The 23,831-nt window shown below is 40.3% G+C and overlaps 1 protein-coding gene and 1 non-coding gene across 2 annotated transcripts; one reads left to right on the top strand and one right to left on the bottom strand.

Moving 5' to 3' along the window:
• The first annotated feature begins 1,163 nt into the window (after window positions 1-1,163).
• On the top strand, window positions 1,164-1,237 carry Trnaa-agc (transfer RNA alanine (anticodon AGC)). The gene has a single exon. It is a non-coding gene; the product is annotated as a tRNA-Ala (tRNA).
• Window positions 1,238-17,824: 16,587 nt separating this feature from the next.
• LOC139710265 (uncharacterized) lies at window positions 17,825-23,524 on the bottom strand. Its single transcript, XM_071622197.1, has one exon. The coding sequence runs from the start codon at window positions 23,522-23,524 to the stop codon at window positions 17,825-17,827; it is 5,700 nt and encodes a 1,899-aa protein (XP_071478298.1).
• Between the last annotated feature and the right edge of the window lie 307 nt (window positions 23,525-23,831).

The raw sequence follows: 23,831 nt of genomic DNA, 5'->3' as shown, positions 1-23,831 counted from the left end.
AAAGTTCAGACTCTACAGTTTCAGTACGTTCTCATAAACGAAAGAAATTGATTTGTATGTCTCTTTTCCATTCGCCTGAAAACGGTTTCTTTTTGTGTTTAAAATATATTTTCAATTAGAATAATTTGATATCATCGTAAGAGTTAATCGTACTATCATTACAAATAAGGACAGCAACGTTTCTTCTCCACCATGTGTCACACGATTGAGTTGCATATTTAAATGAATGGTTCGATAAACCTGTGTGTTTTTCTTTCAACTATACTGAGCTTTACTGATAGAGATAGAGTGTTTGATATTGTATGAGTTTGTATACCTGTATGCTTCTGCTTTTTAATGTTCTTGCGTATTCATAGTCAGATGCGCATGTGGTCTTCAACGGGGTATCGCGTGGCTCAATCGGATTAATGTCTAGGTTAAGCAAATGATAATAACTTCTTACCAACGGCAGCCTTTATGGGAAATCTAATAAAATCTAATGACTAACAAAGTGATATCTGAGGAATTTGTGAAAGATTTCTCTCATCGATGTTATTCTTTATCATATTGAATATGCCTTGCAAATACATTCCCTTTCAGACACAAGGGCGGGTTTGGATACTCGTAGCAAAACCGAACGAATTAATGGTAGTATCTAAAGTAACCTTTCGATGTTTTATGCATGCACTAATCAACGCATAACATGAATCAATAGCACATATGTAACGCGATAAATGGGTAGCAATAGAAATACAAAAAAAAAAATACGTAGGAGACATTAAGGACAGTTCTTAAACTTAGGTTCATTTCATCCTACTTATACAGGGATCAAAAGTTATGTTCTTAATGGTCGCCAAAAGCGTAATAATTTTTTTGTCCTTCTGAACAATATTTCATGTTCACGTCGAAAACAGTCATTTTAGCTTGATAAAGTGAAGGTCAGAGGTTCAAATGTTCATGTTCAATCGCAAGGGGAAATAGTCCTTTTGCGCTAAAGCCGTTTTAAACTTCTCCCTGCCGACTTTTTTTTAGAGGTGTACTTACTTTATAGTATTTATTTTGTCACTACTTCTTTTTATTGTTTTCTTTGCCATGTAAGCTATCAGACTTCTCTTTGCTTCTGACATAGTTTCTGACCACACGAGCAAAGAGAGTTAAGGGTTTGGGACGAACACCGATCTAGGGCTTTCAATAGCTCAGTCGGTAGAGCACCGGTCTAGCAATCCGGAGGTCTCGGGTTCGAATCCCGATGAAAACCCATTTTCTTTGCTCAAAGTTTTCACTATATTTATATATATATATATATATATATATATATATATATATATATATATATATATATTTGTGTGTGTCTGTGTGTCTATTGGTGTGTATGATGTTCGTATTCAGGTCAGCTTAATACTATAAAAATGACCATTTGAGTATATGAATATAAGAACGACCCAAGTCCATGGAAGACCATTTCGAGTAAACTAAAAAAAAAAAACATCATATCTCTTTTATTTGTCCAATAATATTCTATTTGACTATGATGGGAAGGCAACATTGTATATGCAAATTAGAACATATGACAATTAACATTTACATTAATTGTGGATAGGCCATTTTGTGTGGTGGACTTGGGTCGTTCTTTGATTCATATGGACTTGGGTCGTTCTTTGATTCATATACATGATATTCTGTTATAGAGATGAGAGAAGGATGAGAGAGGGAGCTATTATATGAATGTAAGAGTGACCCAAGTCCTTCATTCTTACATTAATATACGATTCAACTCATTCATTTCAGGCACTTCCGGAGGTAATTAGGATTTATCATTTATACACAAGATGAGTCCATGCATAAGCTACAATTTCCCATGTCAAACTGAATTTGGCCAAAAATTGGACTTGGGTGGTTTTTATATTCAGGTCTTCATTTGTGAAATCAAGTTTACGAGAAAATATTTCATCAAAAAAATAATCAATGTCACAGCGCTCACTTGCTTTACATGATCTGGAGGGGCGTAGTAATCAGCAAAGTGTGGAATCGTCTATTAAGGTATTTGTTATGTTTCAAGAAAAAAAAGGCACCAATTAAACAGCTATCTATTCCTTCAAAATTACATTGTTTTGAGGAGAATAAGCATATTACAATTCTAGCCAACAATTAAATCGAGGATCCATCGCTGCGATATGTTGTCTTATTGAGATAAAACTAATCGTATAGGCCAAGTATCGATTTTAGCCGTTGTCTTGTGTTACAAATGCCATGACAGGGCTATCATTTGTCCTGTGTTGGTATAATAACGACCTCTTGCTAACACTAGTACAACGAAAACATCATTGAAAACATCACTGTAAACTTGTGCAAATACTACTATTCACGTTAAATATCAAACCAAGAGCTCATAAATAGATAAAGCACGTAATACACGCTGCTTGGTTTATTGCTTTATTTGCCAGTTTCGTAACTAATTTCAGATGCTCACTTCATGTTTACATTTCATTGAGGATGAATTTTGTGTATTGAACATACTGAGCTTGTTGACTTTTACGTAGTATTGATGAATTCTATTGATACCCGTGGTCTCTGCTCTAGTTTGGTAGTGAAAAGAAATTTTTTAGATATATTAGTGATAAAAAGAATTAATAAAATTATGTTATCACTTGTATGTTTATGACTCACGTGCCATCCAGGCTATAAATGTTTGAATGTGACGAATGTTTAGCCTTATGTAATATTATAATGCAGTACGCCTTATGTACTATTATGATAATAATGTAAAGGTATGTCTTTGGTGTCATAAAAGTCAAGGTAAACAGAACAGTTTGGAAGAAAACAGAGGCAACCAATTTATTAACTATAGGTCTGGCGCATATATTATGTTATCTCAAAAGGATGAGCAACCCACACACTGTGTTTTAAAAAAGTGTCCAGTGTACCATCCTTGACATTACTGAATTGTCTCAAGCCAAATTTGTCAAATCCTCCCCAAAATGTAAGTAATTATTATATTATTTTCTCCGTGCATGCGTCTTGTTTTCATTTGTTTTCATACATTAAACTTCTTTTGACTTTACGTTTGGATTTTATGTCTTGATAGGTACACAAGAACATTCATCATCTTGCACACCTCATCTATTTAACATTTATATAGCCATAGATTTAAAACAGCGAGAAGAAGAGTCGTTCGAGAATTAGAAGTCGACATTGATCCGCCGTGATGATAGTAAAATCGTTATGATTTGCATTGCCAATTTTCATCAAGCAACTAAATGAGATTTTGATGTTGTTGTTGTTGTTGTTGTTGTTGTTGTTGTTGTTTTCGGGTTGTTGTTTTTTGGAGGGAGGGGGGGCTACAAAGCGAAACACATATACCTGTTAAAGGTTGTTTTTTTTTTTCTCCAAAGGATTCATATTTGCTGCGCTTAATACTTTCGCTTCCCTCAAAATAATTTGGATATGTGTTACTGACCTTTTATTCTGATTTGTTTCTTTCAGCAGCTGAGTCGCAATACAAAATGTCCTTGCTCTTTTCCCTGTGCTTATTGGCATCATTTAGTTTCGGAGGTGAGTGTTCTAATGATGAGAAGATAATTTCCCTTTCTGCTTCACAGTACGGACACGAAATCACTGGCAGAACATAGTGCATATTTAACTTGACCGATATTTCCTGTGATTCTATCTTGCATCATGCAATCTTAAAAAGGTACCTACCAGTTATTATCCCTGAGTCGAGTTAATTCTTAAGAAAAAGTGATGTATCATTGTTTCATATCATTTCTGTTTTATAGACTGTCTATACATCTACGACACCAGATCACACAACTACAGTCAGACCATTATGTTATGGCTGCTTCGTGCGGTTTCGCACGGGTGCGTGCGGCTCCGTGCCATTTCGTACGGCCTCGTGCGGGTGCGTGCGCTTCTGTACGCCCCCGTGCGACCCCGTGCGACCTCGTGCGCCTTCGTGCGCCCTCGTGCGCCTCCGTGCGGCTGCGTGCCAGTCAGTGCGCCTCCGTGCAGCTGCGTGCCACCGTCGAGTGCGTGGCACGGTACCGTGCGAGGTGTTGGCACGGTACCGTGCGTGGTGTTGGCACGCTACCGTGCGAATCCGTGCGAATCCAGCATCCTGCTAGTCCCGATGCGGGACTCTTTTCTTTTTTCTCATTCTCTCATACGCCATCATTGGCGGTAGCGCGAGGTCTTCTCGATCGCGACAGTCCTCGCATCGCGCGAGTCCACTAAGGCCCCCCCCCCCCCCAAAAAAAAAAGAGAGAGAGAGAGAGAGAGAGAGAGAGAGAGAGAAAAGTTGTATTGGCGTAACATGAGATTTTCAAATAGGGTCGGGCGGGCTGATTTTTTTTTTACGTGCATTTTACGTGTACAACTCGTGCTCAGTAAACAGTCACAACTGCCGCACCGAATGTGCTGCGTTCCTCTATTCTACAAATCATTTATGGGGCCGATTTTACTGGAATTATACCCCTTCACAGAATTAAAAGATGTTGAAATCCCTATCCTGAATGTTATCACTTCATATTTTACTATTTTGAATGAGATAAGATAGGTGCAAATTGACCTCATGTGTACGATCTTTTCATCGCACACGGCGATCTCTATACAGTCCCACATATAGAGATGCGCGTAAGTTCTCCACAGAAGAACCTATGGCGAAACGCTGCACAATACTAGTACATTGCAGTCTGAATGCAAAGTATACACTGTATAAATCTTGATAGAACTAGCAGCACCCGTGGAAAACCACGGGTCTTAGGGGTTTTATTATTTTTTCCCCTCATAATAAGGATTATATACGATTTTGGACATTTCTATTGATGAAATAAAAGAAAAGTTTTCTCATCCTTTCGTTGGTAAAGTGTGCTCTCTTCTACCCATGACCACCACCCCCACACACACATTTCCACCCCCCCCCCGAACAAAATACAAAAACAAATATTCAGAGAAAAATAACCAAAACGACAAAAGCAAAACGGTATAGCTGAGCTGAGCAGGACCTCATATATAGACCCCTAGTGTTTTTGTTGCTATTGTACTGAGAGAAATAAAATATATTCGTCTTCATTTGCTCTCTTCTTTTTGTTTTTATCACCAAACCTTGGTTTAATAGATCATAGAACACCCCCCTTTTTTCCCCACGTCCGCACATGTCTTATGAATATGTATGTCTACATATTCTAACCCGTTTATCTCCTTCACCCTGTACATTATCATTACTGTAATTATTATTATTATTGTTACGATTTATATTATTATTATTGTTGTTATTATTATCATTATTGTTATTATTATTATTATTGTTATTATTATTATTATTATTATTATTATTATTATAGCAGCACCCGTGGAAATCCTCGGGTCTGAGTGGTTTTATTCTTTTTTCTCATGATACGATTTTGTACATTTTTATTGAAGAAATTGAAAAAGGAAAGTTTTCTCATTTCGTTAATTGTGACGCGCTGTCCTCTAAATGACCACCCTTCCCAAAAATTTAATATTACATTTGTAGTACGTGCCCTGCGATCCAGTCCATTGGTTGGGATCGTTCCCGCCATCATTATCATAGTTATCATTATTATTATTATTGTTCTTGTTATTGCTATTGTTATTTTGTGGGAGGGGAGATCATAGTCATTCGGTTTTATCATTTTATATTATTCATTGACATGGGGATGAATCAAGGGAATTAAGGAAAAAAGTTTATCGGTCAAGGATAGTGAATATCTTTTTTTCCGTCATGTCAAGGTTACTCTACGACTGATATACATTTCAAATAGCTTCATTATCATTGCAAATTCATTTTAAACATCAAAACAATCCTGTACCTGTTTGTGTCTCTTCCGCCCACTCTTAAGTTATAGATCATAGCATCCCCTCCCCATTCATTTGCATTGGCCTATTGTTTTATCATCATTATTTCAGTGTATTATTGTCATTGTTATTATCATTATTATTACTAAAATTATTAATATTATTTAGGGGAGAGGAGAGAGTAGACAGATGGTAGAGTCATAACATAGGAATGATCAATCAAAGGAGGCGGAAATGTTAATTTGTTAAGAATTGTAAAAATCTGTATCCCCCATTTTTCTGCTCTTGATAAAAAGCTTTTCTGAAGACAGTCCTGCGCAAACTGTCCAAAACTGCTCACTGCACTAACATACGTAATCTTGTGCTGAGGACTACTTCATATATAGACCCCTAGTGTTTTTGTTACTATTGTGCTGAGAGAAATGAAATATTTTCGTCTTCGTTTGCTCTCTTCTTTTTGTTTTTATCACCAAACCTTTGTTTGATGGATCATAGAACCACCCGCGTATCTGCTTCAGACTGTACATTTTTGTTATCATTATTATCATAATCATGAATGTCCTTCTTCTTCTGCTTCAGACTGTACATTATCATCATTATTATCATCATTATTGTTATTATTAGTATTATAACTATCACTATTATCATTTTTTTTTATTATTATGATAATTATCATCATTATAATCATCATTGTTATATTTGAGGAGGGAGAGATCATTGTCATTGGAATCCTTGGGTCTCAGGGCCTCATATTTTTTCTTTAATATTTCTTTTCCCACGTTATGGGAGAAAGAAGAATATTTTTGTCGTCATTTGCTCCCTCTTTTTTATTTTTGTCACCAAAACTTGGTTTGATGCACCATAGAACCACACATTTGATGTCCACTTGTAACTTCAAAAATTGGCGGTCAGCAAAGCGAGGGTTTCCCCCGCGTCCGCTTGTCTCATGAATATTCATGTTTACAGCAGCCATGCATGCATGCAGTAAACGAAAGAACAGCGGCGCGTGTACTCTGATATGGAAGGGTACGATCGGCAAGGACAAAATTTAAGTGGATATTTAGCCGTCCTGAACAGTCTGAGTACAATGATACCCGACTTGAGAGTGAACAAAATGACATACCTGAGCTGCATAGTATCCTGCAGTTGTGCAAAATACAATAAAATAACAGCGTTCGTTGTTTTCATTTGGGCACGCCAATAATGGCGAACGTCGCTGTACGTAAATGCCCTTGTACTTGTATGACCGCGCCGTGTATTATACCATAATGAGTGTACATATCACGCGCACCCAGATAGTGTTTCGTGTGACCATCGTCAATACATACACAGGCGCAGGCCACACACTGGCATACCGTACCCACCCGAGAGTACATTGTGTGCATGCCTGCGTGTCCGCCGGAAGATGTCAGAAATTTCGCTGCACCCATTATCTTTAGTATCCCACTGTCTCTGCAAGCTAAAAGATGCACTACTGTGTATCGAGAAAGTAGGAGTCCAGCGCAGGATTGGTGAATATTAAAACATTCGGCTCTTTCGTCACGCACAAAAATGCATTATGCATCTATCTGATTAATTTTTCTTTTTCATCCTCGACGTCGACACGGAGGCTGAGAGGGGACGAAACCCGCGCCATTCGATGCAGGATACTCTCCTGCGGCCGACGGCACCGGTCGCAGCTGCCCGGAGGCGTTTTTTTTAAAGACGGCACAGATTGGGGCATGGCGCGTGTTAAACCTATGGGAAAAACGTTGGGTTAGGGTTTTTGGTTATGGTTAGGGTTAGGGTTAGGGTTAGGGTTAGGGTTGGGGTTAGGGTTAGGGTTAGGGCTAGGGTTTGATGGTTAGGGTTAGGATTAGGATTAGGGTTAGGTTTAGGCATAGGGTCCCCGATAAATTTGTAGTTTCCCCAATCTGTGCCGTCTAAAAAAAACACGCTGCCCGGAGCCGACGGCTCGGGAGGAGATAGACAAACCAGCAACGCCGGAATAAAACAAGAAATACAATGTACATAAGGTCGCGACAACAACAACAACTTCGCGTATTATATATATAGATACGCGTCCGTGTGGGAAACAGATGACATACTAGTACTTAGTACTGATCAAGCGAGGCTATGCGAGTCGAGTCGCAAGCTAGATCTCTTCCTCGTACATCCGATGTCCCCAGAGCCTTTTCCACTTCCGGGTTTTTGCGATCGTGATCGCAATCAACAAGATACTTGATATCGATAGCAAAAAAAAATAATAATAAAGAAAGTAGGGTCGGGTGTGTTACGCCAATACAACAATTTTTTTTTTTTTTTTTTTTTTTTTGGGGGGGGGGGCCTAATTGCTGCCCTCGAAAAAAAAAAGATCTGCACGGGGTCTCTCCTTATACTACACGCCCTCAACGACGGTATTTCCGTGTGCGATATTGCTCATACCATACACACCATACTAGTACACACCGTATACGAAGGCAGTCCAGGTACTGGTAGTGGACTAGCATCCTGCGTGCGAATCCATTGGGGGCCGTGCGTGCATGCATTGTACATAAATATCCCCTTTGTAAGTGTGTGCTCATGATCATGACTACTACTACTACTAATAATAATAATAGTGGCTACTTGTATAGCGCACAGGTCCACTTTTCAGTGCTCATGGCGCTTCAAAAATGAAAAGATATCATATATTTACATGCATATACATATTCAAACATTTCAACAAATAAGAAAATGGTAAACAAAAACAATCCCATATATACCAAATAAAGAATACAACATATACCAATTAAAAATACAATATTGATCCAATATTAATGACATACAGCAATTACAGTCCTCAGTATGAAAGGAACAGATAAGTTTTAAGTTTGGATTTGAATGACTCTGTCGATGACAGTTCCCTTAACTGAAGAGGTAACTGATTCCACAATTTTGGTCCCATAACGGAAAAAGCACGATCACCATACCCATGTTTTACTCTGGGTGTTTGGAGTAAGAATGCATCTGCATCTGCATCTGCATTACTAGTATGTGTGCGCCTGCGTGTGGCTCCGTGCCCATGCCTGTTTGCCTGCAAGCGATCGCGAGAAGACGATACTGCAAATATATATATATATATATATATATATATATATATATAGATGTGTGTATATATATATATATATATATATACGTATGCAACAATATGTGTACATGTATGCATATATGTATATATATGTATACATACATATATATATACAATATATATATATATATATATATATATACTATATATACTCCACGTGTTGGCAAAATTTTTAAATTTGTTTATATGAAATTGTCATATAATATGCTTTGGCCGGAAATGAAATAAAAATGAAATGAAATGAAATGAAGATGAAAAGATAATTAATAAAATTGCAACAGAGTTCATGCTGTATTCACCGATGGTTTATTTTTTGACACAAATTTTGACCTTTCTAGCACTCAAGTATCAACACTTGAGAAAGGGCGGCGAGACGCTCGAAAATTTGTGTCAAGAAATAAACCGTAGGGGAATATAGCATGAACTTTGTTGCAATTTTGTTACTCATCTTTATATATATATATATATATATATATATATATATATATATTTGGGTGAGAATTTTGTATGTAAATACCTATAGTGTATTCATATATGACTGTGTATGCGTATACTCTGCTTTATATATATATATGTATCGATATATATATGTATATATATATATATTCATATATATATATATATATATATATATATACATGTATATATATAACGTTCAGCGGTATGTTAACCTTCATTGTTAACCATAGATGAAGCATTCCCCCATCTTGCCTCAACACACACACACACACACACACACAACACATCAGACATTCAGTGCATGCGACCTTACACCCAACAGACTCAGAGATGTATACTCGTAATTATTAAACCTTCTTCTTGGCTCCACCAATTTAGTTGATTGGTATTTATTTTTCTCATATCATTTCATAATGAATTCGAAATGTGCCTGAAATCTCAAATGCACATATTATCATTTCGACTTGTACATGTAGGCTACATACATGTATGTACTTGCATGTTAATTTTCTGTTCATGTTTTCTTCATAAAACGTCCATTAAACAACTACAGTGTAATAAAGAAAAGTATATAGAACATGTTTTCAAAGGACTTCTGTCTAAGTCACCCACTAGTAAGAATTGTGAGTATCTACATGTACACAAACATTAACTCAGGAACAACCATTGCGATTCACAGGTTACTTTATACGAAAGAGGTTTCGAATTATATCTCAAATTTATATCGATATTGTTAAAGAAAGGTTTGCTTCATTTTCAAAGTGAGGATACATAATTATATACAATATGCAGCACAGGTCTCTCATCCAAAGTAAGAAAAAGTTTCGTAATGAAGGATATGATTTAAGTGACATAGGCAATTCCAATACTTATCACAAGTAAATACAAGTACGGGCAACATCCCAACCTCGTCTCTCAAACCCGCACGTGCTACTTTATCTAATAATACATGTGAATTTCAGTGTCATAGCGAACAGATATCCACGATAAATGTACAGTAGTTTTGTTATATACATGTCATGTGTAGCCTCAGTGCTCGTGCGCAGATGAACAGTGTACAATGTAGAAACACACAAGACTAATGCTAAATAACTTGATTTCGTGAAAGCAATTTCGTTGGCTTTTCCATGTACACAAAGGTACTTCTTCTTAACTCATGTGCACCTTTACTATTGTGAATGTACTTGTGTATAATGCGATGAGTCTTTGCAGTAGTTTGTGCATTGATGTTTACCTTAGCAATTTCTTGTCATTCATTGCATGTATACGTAAACATAACAGTTTGCAGTTGTGAAACTTCTACATGTACAGTACTTCCGCCTGTCAATGGCTAAAGTCTTGTAACATGCCGACAGAAATGTTCTGTATTTTGATGGACTAAACGTTGGGTACTCATGCAAACACAGCTACCCTGGTCAGCCTGATACTGAGTTTCCCGGGCATGAACGTACAGAAATGTAAACAATCCACACATTCATCAATCGCATGCGAAATAAATTGTATCAAAGTTTCATTATGTTTCACTGAAAATTACGTTCATAACAGATTCGAAAGTGCAAAAGCAGCATTGTAAAATTCAACAGACAATTATGCCAAATTTTCGAGGAGTGATGGAAGAATGCTACATAAATGATAACACGTTCATGTACACAGTATACTACATTTTACTCATCGTAAGCTGTATAAAGTCAACAATCCACAATGAACATCTTATTGTACACTATAGTACAGGCTTACACTGCACGTCATACGTCGTAGTTTAGTTTACAACTCAACAAAACGCTTTTCCTGGTCAGTCAACAGGTTCGAAAGCAGAAGTATATCGTAGGCCTACATGTACATTGTAAAGTACACTTGAAATTCATATTGCACTACACGTGTACATGAATTTCCTAATCAGGTTCAAGACATACAGCTACATGTGTATCTGTCTATACATTATGTCTTTCTATCTATCCATCTATGGAGCCACCTCCCTACAACAACAAATATGTTTCATTACACTGTATAACAATATACGTCTACAAACACTGTTGGACGCACCCTTCGTTGCTGGTATCGTACATGTAATGCATACTGCGAATGAAGTTTGAATCACGTCATAAAAGTATATTACAGTTCATTAAAAGTACAGGAGAACAGTAATGAAAACTCGTAAGATACACATCGTCTTCCAATGGCAATAATAAGAATAATAAAGATTAGAATCAAAATTACCATAAACGTGATAAGAATACTAATAATTTGATGATAAAAATTGCATAAAATCACAATGTCATAACTACTGACATCAATTTCAACAATAACAATTATAATAAAGAAAAAAACTAGAAGATTCCTTGCAACTCGACGGAGTTTTCTCACATCAGCCTTTTGACTGCGTACAAAGTTACAATGCGGTAACACGTCATGACAAAGTGTATGCAAAAAATCATACATTCCACAAGAAAAATTCACGAAAAGTATAAATGATTCACGTCAGTTAATGTGTGCAAAGTACAATTGTGTAGATGCGTTTAACTACGCGAATTGTCCCTTAGAATTGAAAATGAGGACACCCCCTCCCCCGTCAATATTCTCAAGGAACAATGAAGGAAAAAACACTCCTAGTAGTGGGTGGAATCCCCACCACATCGTATTACCTCGGGAATTACATGACGTAAATTCCCGATCTGCCGATCGATGAGTTCTTGGGTGAGTACCTGCTGCCAGTACCTCTCCAGGCCAACTTTCAGTTCCTCCTCTGTTGTCGCCTTGACGTGTCTCCGCACAAACCACTTCATGTGGGCCCAAACATGCTCAATTGGATTGAGGTCAGGAGATTCGGGTGGGGTAGGGAACCATGAAATGTGGTTTGTGCGGAGAAATTCGACGGACTTTTTGCTCCGATGTTTCGGATCGTTGTCCTGGACGAGACGGAAATTCCCGTCAGGGAATGTTGCCTCGGTGAATGGCAGCAGGTACTCACTATATAACTTCTCGATGAGAAATTCCTTCCTCATTATCCCTGTGAAGATTGCCAGTCGCGTCGCCCCATGGTACCATATTCCTGCCCATATGTTCACCTTGCCCATGTGCTTTGGACGATCAAATTTCCTTGGGGCCTCTGTACCCCTGCGCCAGTAAAATCCCGACCCGGGGCGATTCCTCTCAATGTACACAGTACATTCGTCTGTAAACACAACGTTGCTGAAAGTTTCCTGCGTCTCCACCATTCTCAGGCAGTATGACAATCTCGCAGCCTTGTTCTTCTGGCGGATCAATTGACCATAACATGGGCGGGTCCTCTTCCAGCCAAGTTTCTTTCTGGCCTCGTTAATTGTCTGTTCAGCGACACGAACCCCGAAATCAACTTCCAACTTACGCTGAATTTCCTTAGCGGAAGTTTCGTGATCTTTTCCCATCATTTCGTCGATGAGCATCCTGTGCACCTCCGTCAACTTTGAGGGTGCACCGGATTTTGGACGGTCACCAGTTGACCCGGTCGCGAGGTACCTCTTGATGGTTCTCCGCACTGTCATTGAGCTCACTTCGACCAGGGATTCTCTTAGTTTTTGAAAAATCTCTTTGGCCGTCAATCCTTCGTGCCACCAGTGTATGACCTTCTCACGGTCGGCATTGTTCAGACGTGGCATGGCGGTGCCACGTATAAAAGTAGAGTATGTTTATAACATAGAAACGACAGAGTACACGTCACTCGCCCTGCGTTTTTCGATGAGCAAGGAAAAATAATCCACGAGGCACGCTGACTTCCAGATAATAAAAAAGAGTCACGCCGGCTTTTTCTTTACAAGTTGAGAAAATTATACACGAGTCGCGTTAGCTTTTACAAGCTGAGAAAATGAAACACGTGTCACGCTGGCTGAAACAAGCTGAGAAAATGATACACGAGTCACGTTGGCTTAAACAAGCTGAGAAAATAATACACGAGTCACGCTGGCTTAAACAAGCTGAGCCAATAATAAAAGAGTCACGATGGTTTTTACAAGCTGAGCAAATGATACACGTGTTACGCTGGCTTAAACAAGATACACGAGTCACTTTGGGCGACAAGCTGAGAAAATGATACACGAGTCACTTTGGGCGACAAGCTGAGAAAATGATACACGAGTCACTCTGGCTTAAGCAAGCTGAGTAAATAATAAACGAGTCACGATGGCTTTTACAAGCTGAGCAAAATCCCGGTAATTATACACTTGTCACGCTGGCTTAAACAAGCTGAGAAAATGACACATATTATAGTCACACTGGCTTTTACAAGCTGGCCAATTAGCGCTGTCCCTCGAATACAGTAAAAGGGCAATTGACTTTGAAAACGCTGTTTATAAGGTGTGCGAGATCACGAGAAAAATCCATTGTTAAAAGGTGGATAAAGCAGAGATGAAGAATCAATAGCGTCTTACGTGTAAGACGGCCAACAATTAGCTGGACAATGAGCGCTTTGAAGCTCCACTTTTTATACTCCGTCATACTAATACACTGAATGGGCCATTGATTTTGAATACGCTCTTAGGTGTCCGACATCACTATAAAAGTTCATTGGTGAGTGGTTGGTGAAACAAAGCAAAAAAAAAAAAAGTCAAAAGCGTCTTAGTTTAAGTCGGTCCCAAAGCTGGTCAATTAGCGCTGTACTTAAGATGCTGCACCTTTATTTCTCCCTTTAATACACTGAAATGGTAAGTGATTCGGAATACGTTCTTCGGTGTCCGACATCAGTATAAGAGCCTAAGCGAGTAAAACAAAAATAAATCAATTATCGCGTCTTACGTGTACTCGCGAGAAGGTAGCACGCTTTACCGTCCTCACAATGGAGGTGAACGTACACGTGTATCTACAGCGTCCGGCAATTCAACTGCTTATTTATATAATCGGTACTTATGTCCGGACGCCAAAAGCAAAAGAAAAACAAACAAACGAACAAACAAAATAGAACAAAACAAACAAACAAACATAGAGGACTGAATCTTGGGAACATGTACCATTTAATAATTGAATGATTCGAACTACAAATTTTGTTCGCTAATGTACGTTCATACTGCCTAATGAACACTTTTGATATACTATTATAAAGAGAAACAAAATGTTCGTTAACGTTTATCAAAGTCATGAATGGATAAGTGTTAAAGTTACACGTGATGAGAATTTCCACTCGAAATACTAATTCTATTCAGGGGCGGATCCAGGAATTTCATACAGGGGATCACGCCTTTGCAAAATTAAAGGGGCGCGGTCGCATCGGTCCTTCGTGTTTATTTCTTTTGTTTAAACCAAAAATAAGAGGAGTGTCCGCCCGGTGCACCCACAGCACTGAGTTCTGTGTGCGCACTTACTCTAGATCCACCACTGCTATGAGTAATGGAACAATAACACTGGACTACTCAGCCCGTCTGTCTTTTTCTTCTCATTTGTCCTTTTTTTATATTTGTGTATGCCTGTTCTTTGTTCTTCATTTTTTCTCCTTGATGTTCCCAATCTTCTTGTGGGTTGCTTATCCACTTATCCAACTTACCTGCCGGCGATGTATGCACTGCAGTCATGATTAGGGTGACTACAGGCTATCCGCAAAAATAAAATTCTTTCATGATTGAATGATATCAATAGCCACTATAACCCACTCGGCTGGGCTCGCTACACCATACAGCGAGAGGGTCTTGACAAAAGGCTACCGTGCGTGGTGCTGGCTAGCCTTTTGGCAAGGCCTCGTGGCTGTGAAAGAGACTAGTTGCGAGAGAACCGGTGAATGCGAGACTTTTTGGCAAGGCCTTGTGGCTGTGAATAACAGCGAGACAACGGATGAACGTGAGACCAGGGAGGTGGAACCCACCTCCCTGGTGGCGTTTTTTTTAAAGACGGCACAGATTGGGGCATGGCGCGTGTTAAACCTATGGGAAAAACGTTGGGTTAGGGTTTTTGGTTATGGTTAGGGTTAGGGTTAGGGTTAGGGTTAGGGTTGGGGTTAGGGTTAGGGTTAGGGTTAGGGTTTGATGGTTAGGGTTAGGATTAGGATTAGGGTTAGGTTTAGGCATAGGGTCCCCGATAAATTTGTAGTTTCCCCAATCTGTGCCGTCTAAAAAAAACACGCTCCCTGGTGAGACCGAGCGCTACTCTCTCTTGCGTTCATCCGTTTTCTCGCAGTTCTCGGTGTGCCGAATTAGACTCGATCTTCAGCCACGAGACCTTGTCAACACGCTAGGTGCTGGCCAAAGAGGTTCTAGCTGGCACGCTACTGTGCGTGTGGCTGTAGTGGTCGACAGTACAAAAACACCAACAAAGGTTTCTACGGGAATTATGCTTTATTCGAAGTTTCACATTTTCGTTTCACTTGATTCCATAATCATTTCCATATGTGTAACTCCGTTCTTAGTTCCATTCATGATTTCTTGCATAATTCGGTGCATAATTCCGTGAAAACTGTTGAGTAATAATGCATAGTAAAGAATCATAAGTACATGTACATCAAACCAATTATCAAATTCATAATTATATAAACAGAGTTTCTCAGACGAAAAGTCTCATAAATGCCTTAGACTTAATCTATTCACTTCACTATAACATTTTTGCGATCAAAATTACATGTGAATTGACGAATGAAAATGCAGACCAATACCATAGGCATCTCAATTCTACTACCTCATTTATCATAATGATGCACATGTAGATGAACTGACTCAAATCTAACATACATCCACGATCAAAAATGAATTCTTACTTGAACTGTCAAACCTTCAATTGAAATAATTATCAATATTTTCTTACTTATTTACTTTGTTTTGTAATTCTAGATTCTAAATTCAACATCAAATGTGTATACATACATATACATAAATGCAAATAACAACATAACTTTTCAGAAGTTTTATGGGTGTGTACAGATATACATGCCCTACTACACAGCAACTGCAGTGTACCTTACACTCACATCAACAATATATTTTTATAAATTCAATTTTATTAACTGTTTCTAACTTTATACTTTAACAAATCATGATTTTACTTAAAGAAAGCAAAACTAACCTCTTTGCCTGCTTTTTGCAATGTATTTTGGATCCAATTCTTCAGTATTCCAGCAGAAAGAGGATCCATGTTGCTCACTACAACCTGCCTGTAGTCCAGTCCATATTGACTTCTACAGGGTGTGCATGTGTGTGTGTAGCAGCTGTACATTTAGCTGTGCATACACATGCATGGTGCTATGTCAGGTGCATTGTCTAAGAATGTGCTACTACATAAAGTATGTCACTCTGTACAAGGGTCAAATTGGCAACAGACTAAGTGAGAAAAATTTCAGGTGTACTTTCACCATTTTTCATTCAAACAAAATAAGACATATATAATTTTATCACCATTTTCATTCAAAGCAGTTGCCAATTTGCAACCAAATTACTGGTCCAATTAATTCTAAGTGTTGCCAATTTTAACATCCTCAAACAATTTTGCCTAGGGTAATGATTCATATGAGCCAATCCAACATTGAACTATGATACTTTCATCACATGGCTCCTTTAAATTAAGAATTAATTTACCCTTAACGCATTCATTCAAAAATGAAATCAAACTGCAGATAGTCCTGATTATCTTTAACATGACACAATATCATAGAATTGCCAAATTGAGCAATCTTGTGACATATCATTGAATGCATGTAATACTAGTACTTGTAGATAAACACATGCGAACATTCAATGCACTCGTATTAAACTGACTGAATTCAACTCGAATTCACTATAATTGAAAAAAAAAAAAAACATTTCTGCCACTTAGGAAATTGAGTAGTTTCATGACTCATATTTCTTAACTGATGAAACTGCAAGTACACACATTCATAAGTATGCATATTTCCCATTGTTTTATATGAAAATGTACCTTTGGCTTAAATTGCACGCATACTCAATACACACAAAGAGGGGGAATTTACATCTCATCAACCCTTTCCTTATTACTCTCAAGTTTACGTGTTATTCTGCTCAAAATTAAATCGTGTAATGTTTACCTTCATATCTTACTAATTATCGTCTCAATTTCATACCCTTTCGAGAGTACAACATGAATGCAATTTCGTAGTAACCTTTATAACATGAACAAGGTACATGTAGAACACATGAGATATTCTTGACCAATTGATATATAATCTATTATATTTAGTCTCATTGTAGTACACAAAAATGGTATAGTCTTGAATTCAGACCCTAAACACAAAAAGGAAGCATTTAAATGAGAAGTTCACACACTTTATATTCTTCCAATGAGCATCCATTGTCTTTTGACTTCACCACAACAATGGAATGTATTAAATACTTATTGGTATTCTTGAGTTCAGTCTGTAAGTTGGATTGTTCACCAAATTAAGTTCCTGATGGTGAATTGGAGTTCAAATCATCACAAATGTCTGAAATTTGTCCATTTGAGGCTCAGTCTATTTCAAATAGTCTTAAATTTCAGTCCTGTTGGCTCTTTGGCTGGGAATTATTCCTGGTCTACATTAGAAACAAGGAGAACCAGCTTGTGAATGGGGCGATCAAGGTAAGTCACTGGGCCCTTTCGTTTTCCCTTATTGTCTAATTTCGTGTCCCCTACTGCCAGTTTCACCTTACGAACCAAGTCATCCTTCGATTCATATACCTCAACAATTCTTCCAAGAGGCCATGAATTTCTCGGAGCGTTATCATCCTTGATAATCACTACGTCTCCTACTTCCATGTTGCGATGTGGCTTGGTCCATTTCTGCCGCGCCTGCAGCAGATTGAGGAACTCTTTCCTCCAGCGACTCCAGAATTCATTAGCTAAGTGCTGGACTCTTCGCCAGCGTTTCCGCGCATAGACGTCCTCACGACAGAAGCTTCCTGGAGGTGGAAGGATGATCTTCGTCTTTTGAGTCAACAGATGATTAGGAGTCAGTGGAGTTGGATGAGTAGGATCATTCAGAAATTCAGTGGTTAACGGGCGACTGTTCACGATGGCTGCTGCCTCACACATCAAGGTCCTCAGGGACTCGTCGTCTAGTTGCTGACCCGCCTGATGGAGCAGGACATCTAGGACTTGACGTATGGAACGTATTTGCCGTTCCCACACTCCGCCCATGTGGCTTGAAGCAGGTACATTGAATTTGAAGGCAATGAAGTCGCATCCTTCCTTAAGGAGAAGGTCCTTTACTTGACCCTCACTGGATTCAGCACACCGCTTGAATTCTGCCTCGGCACCTACAAAATTGGTTCCCCTGTCACACCTCAGTTGCTTTACAGGGCCTCTCACAGAGATAAACCGCCTCAGAGCGTTGATGAAGGCATCCGTGGTGAGAGCATTCAGAACTTCGATGTGCACGGCTCTGGAGGCCATACACGTGAAGATCAGTCCGTAGCGCTTTAGTTCCTTTCTGCCTTCCTTGATCAACCACGGCCCAAAGCAATCAACTCCAGCATACGTGAATGGTGGGGCAGGGGTAAGACGGTCTTTGGGCAAGTCCGCCATTTTCTGTAGTTGCGGTGGTTGTCTGAGTCTACGACATGTCACACATTGGAAGATGAACTTTGCGACGAAGTTGCTGCAACCCAAGATCCAAAATCCCTTCGTTCTGAGATGGTTGATTGTCATACCCCTTCCTCCATGAGCAACATCGGCATGACATTGGGATACGATTAACTTGGTGAGATGTGTCTGAGGTAAGATGGCAGGATGCTTGCTTTCGAATGAGATGTCCGACCTTCTCAGACGTCCTCCCACTCGTAAGATGCCATCATCATCTATGAAGGGGTCAAGATGATGCAGACGGTTAGCGGCCTTGCAATGACGTCTTTTTTCTCTTTTGCTGTGACGTTCATTACCCTCTACTGCTTTCATTTCACCAAGGGTCTGTCTTTGAATCAGCTTTATGATTTCTTTTTCCGCTTGAAGCAGTAGTTCGGTACACAGCGGTTCCATTACCACCTGCTTGGAATCACATTTTCCATCTCTTTCGTCCCGTCGTGCTTGGCAACGTTTCCGTAGGTGCGATCGGAGACGAAGACAGTTCGCCACAGCTCTTTTTGCCCGATACCAGCTGGATAGATGATCAAATCTTTCAAGCTCCAGACCGTTTACTTCCTGCAAAGAGGCATGGGTCTCACACTTCACTTCAGGATCTTTAGGAAGAAAGACAGCTTCCTCTTTCGTCTCATCTGGGATTTCCTTTTCCCAAAGGAAGTCTGGACCAGTGAACCACTTTGATGCTTCAATTTGATCGATCGTCAGTCCCCTTGAAGCACTGTCGGCTGGATTTGTTTTTGTGCCGATATGCCTCCATTGGGAAGATGAAGTTTCGTTTCTGATCTGGCACACTCTGTTCGCGACGAACACATGAAATCGTCTTGTCTCGTTCTTGATGTAGCCTAGGACTACTCGACTGTCAGTCCAAAAGGTCTCTCTGTCAATGTTGAGATCTAGTTCAGTACGAAGAAATGAGCTCATTCTCACGGATAGGGTTGCTGCGGTGAGTTCCAACCTTGGTACGGTGACAGTCTTGATTGGGGCAACTCTGGCCTTGCCTATCACCAGTGTACAGCGCACCTCTCCATTCTCGTTTGTCAGTCTCAGGTACGTACAGTGGCCATAACCCAAGTTGCTGGCATCACAGAAATGGTGTAACTCTGCATTCTTGATTTCTCCAAAGCCTTTGGGTTTATAACACCTGTCGATGGACAGCCTGGCAAGTTGGAGAATGTCAGCTTTCCACTTGTCCCACTTGGATTGCAGTATGTCTGGTAGTGGATCATCCCATGCAGCGGAACTCCTGCACAGCTCTTGCAGTATTAGCTTCCCAGGCAACAGGAGGGGAGCTAACAGCCCAAGGGGGTCAAACACTGACATAACGGTCGACAGAGCACCTCTCCTGGTCAGTGGCTTGTCTTGGAAGGTCATCCTGAAGCGGAACTTGTCTGACTCAACACACCATTGAACCCCGAGTGCTTTCTCGATAGGAAGATGGTCATGTAGAAGGTTCAATTCTTTAACTTCTTTAGCTCTGTCATCTACTGGAACTGATTCTAGTACCTTCCTAGAGTTAGAGACGACTTTGTGAACATGTAGTCCTCCATGTTCACACATTTTCTTGGTTTTTGAAATCAGTTCAATGGCCTCTTCCTCTGTAGCTACTGCTTTCAACCCATCATCAACGTAGAAGTCCCGATGGATGAACCTGGCCGCATCATGACCTATCTCATCTGCCTTGTCTGTAGCTATCTGTTTCAGGCCATAGTTCGAACATCCAGGGGAAGAGGCAGCCCCAAACAGATGCACATTCATGTGATAGTCAACGGGCTCTTGATGGTAGTCTCCATTTGGCCACCAGAGGAAGCGTAAGTAGTCACGGTGCTCCTCGTTGACATGAAACTGGTGGAACATTTCTTTTATGTCACACATGAAGGCGACATTCTCCTTCCTGAACCTACAAAGAACTCCGGCTAGAGCATTGGTAAGATCAGGACCCGTCAGAAGGTGGGAATTCAAGCACTCTCCCTTGAATTGTGAGCTGCAGTCGAAAACCACTCTTAGTTTTTTCGGCTCCTGCACCCCATGATGAGGAATGTACCATCGTTTGCCTGATTCGCCTGGTTCCGTCACCCTTTCAGCATATCCCTTCTGAATGAGGTTATTCATTTGCAGGACGTACTGCTCGTAGTAGATGGCATCATTTTCAAACTTCCTCTTCAGGTGGTTCAGACGTTTGAAGGCCACTGATCTATTGTTAGGCAGTAAAGGCGTCTTTTCCTCTTTGAAGGGCAGTGGCATTTCATAATGCCCACTCTGTGTGATGTGGATCTCCTTCTCCATCATCCTAATGAACTTCACGTCATTCTGTGAATAGGGTTTTTGTTTCCTATCTGGTTTGAAGTCAGCCTCTAGAAGTTGGATGACATGAAGGGGAGCTATTTCTTCCTTCATTGTCGTTGGACACACGAAGATCACTTCTGATCGACATCCTTGTAGCTGAACCTCTTCAGGCACAACTCGCACTGCTGTACGATGGCTCACACCAATTGGATCGTTGTGACTGTCAGCATACTCTTCGTTCACTGTGCCAACAATGGTCCAGCCAAGGTCTGTCTGGACTGCGTATGGACCTCTATCATCGGGAGAGTGGATGACAGCACGTGGAGCAAGAGCTTTAGCACAGTCGTAGCCTATCAGGAGCCCAATTTCAACATCTTGAAGAGGAGCTATCATGTTTGCAATCCTGGACAAATGTTGGGAGGATCTCGCCATATCAGGAGTGGGGATATGATGTCTATCTGCTGGCATAATATCTCTCGTGTAAGTAGGAGGGAGGTTGATTATCTTCTTGGAGTTGTTGAAAGCTTTCACTTTAAGACCAGTTACCTTTTCACTTGCTATTCTCTCATTCGCCTTGGTCATCGTAGAAAGTAACAGGTTCACCTCAACTCCTTTAATTCTCATTGCCTCCTTCGTTTCTGTGAGGATGAATGATGTATCTGATTGAGTATCCAGCATAGCGTAGACTAATCTGTCCTCATGGCATGATTCATGCGAAAGCCACACAGGAACTATCATTGAGGACTTTGTTGAATGACTGGAGTCCAAATTCAATGCACACGATTTTGATTCCAGCATTTCCTTGACATCCCTTTCTTTCTTGGCATCCTGTTGCCGTTGCTTCCACTCTTCATCATGCAGAACAGTAGGATGCTTTCCTTTACAAGAAGAGCAGGTCTGTCTCTTCCTGCATTCCTTTGATAGGTGTCCCCTCTTAAGGCAGCCGAAACAGAGTCCATTCTCCCTGACGACCTGTCTTTTCTTCTGCATCGTCTCTGCACTGAAAGAAGAACATTCGGCGAGGTGGTGCTGACCCTTGCAGAAGATGCATGAAGGTGGCCCTTTCGCTGCAGATCCATCTCTCTGATTCCGATGCTGGGTTCCTGTCTGCTGAAAGCCAGAAACAGCTGACTTCCTCCTATCCTTTGGTGTCTGCAGTGACTGAAGAGAAGTAACAGGGTCACACGCGATGACAGCCTCTTCATCGATGAAGATAGTGAATACAGTGAAGGGTGGGAATGTTCCCCACTGTTGCCTCCATTCAACGACTTTCCTGCTCCATTTCACGACCAGCCAATCTGGGAGTTTCCTCAAAAGCTTCCGGTTTTCTCTTTCATCATCGAGATGACTTAGATGAGGAACATACTTAGAAGCTGTGTCACACTGCTTCAAAAAGTCTCCAAGTCTCCTCAGTCCGGTTGCATCTCTCGCTCCTATCTTCGGCCAGGAGTCAAGCTTGTCACGATAGGCATTGGATACCACAAAATGATCTCCGTATCTCTGTTCCAGTGCCCTCTTAGCCTCATTGTATCCAGCAGCATCTCCGATCATTGAGTAACCTTGCACCAAAGATCTCGGCTCACCAGTGAGATACTTTAACAGGAAGTAAAACCTCTCTCCAGGGGGAATTCCTCGATGTTCAATCAAGGCATCATAACTTCTCCTCCATAATGTATAGTCCAGCGGGTTACCTGCGAATATGCCAGGCTCGGGAAGGGGCAGTCTGTTAAAGCAGAGCAGTTCCTTCAAACTGTTAGCGAGAACATCGTGAGTACTGCGCTGGTCTGCTGGTTGCTTTTCTTGTGATGAAGATTTAACGTCATCTTTCTTGGGGGCACCTTCCACAGGGGAGGTATGGTCCTCCATCTTAATCGGTGATTCGACTGGGAGAGGACTGACTTCTTTGTCAACTGAACTAGCTTTTGAAGAGATCGATTCTTGATTGTTGATCCAGTCTTGAACTCTTCTTTTCGATGAACGGGAACCTGATTTTGAAGACAGAGTTCCTCCTTTCAACTGTAGGATGATCTTCAAGGTCTCTCTCATTAAAGATGTGTGCTCCTCTTCCATCTCTTCCAGCTTCTCTTCAATATCATCATCTGTATTTGCTGAAGGAGCTAAAGCTGTGAGCTGTTCTTGCGCGGAAATGGCCTTATCCATAGCCTCTTGCACTAGGTTGCGGGATTCTTTGATCACCTCGACTTTGACGTCATCTTCAACCATAAGTTGTCTATGTTTATTTGCCCTTCTCCTCCAAAGTCGAACGGCATCTTTCCATGTCTTCATGGTGACGTCTGTTTGGTGTTGTAAACCCTTCTCTGTGGGTCTTCTATCCCGTCTGCTACCATCTCCTTCCGACATGATGAAGTTCTCTTAATGGTGGAAGAGTCACACGTAAATGAAACAGTTTCCTAATCAGAAGCAACCTTCATCGTACTGGTAGTGATCTCATTTTTCAATCGTAGGGCAATTTCATAGCACGAGCTGCGAAAGTTTTTTACTGAAGGTGTTGTCGTTCATAGTTTTCAGCCAAGAGTTTTCGCAGAGAGTTTTCACTGTGGCTGTAGTGGTCGACAGTACAAAAACACCAACAAAGGTTTCTACGGGAATTATGCTTTATTCGAAGTTTCACATTTTCGTTTCACTTGATTCCATAATCATTTCCATA

Source organism: Diadema antillarum, unplaced genomic scaffold (genome assembly GCF_040938485.1).
Source record: "Diadema antillarum isolate AM-2024a unplaced genomic scaffold, OU_Dant_1.0 seq00001517_RagTag, whole genome shotgun sequence".
In the NCBI taxonomy this organism is placed as follows: domain Eukaryota; kingdom Metazoa; phylum Echinodermata; class Echinoidea; order Diadematoida; family Diadematidae; genus Diadema; species Diadema antillarum.
This window is presented reverse-complemented; position numbering and strand designations above follow the sequence as displayed.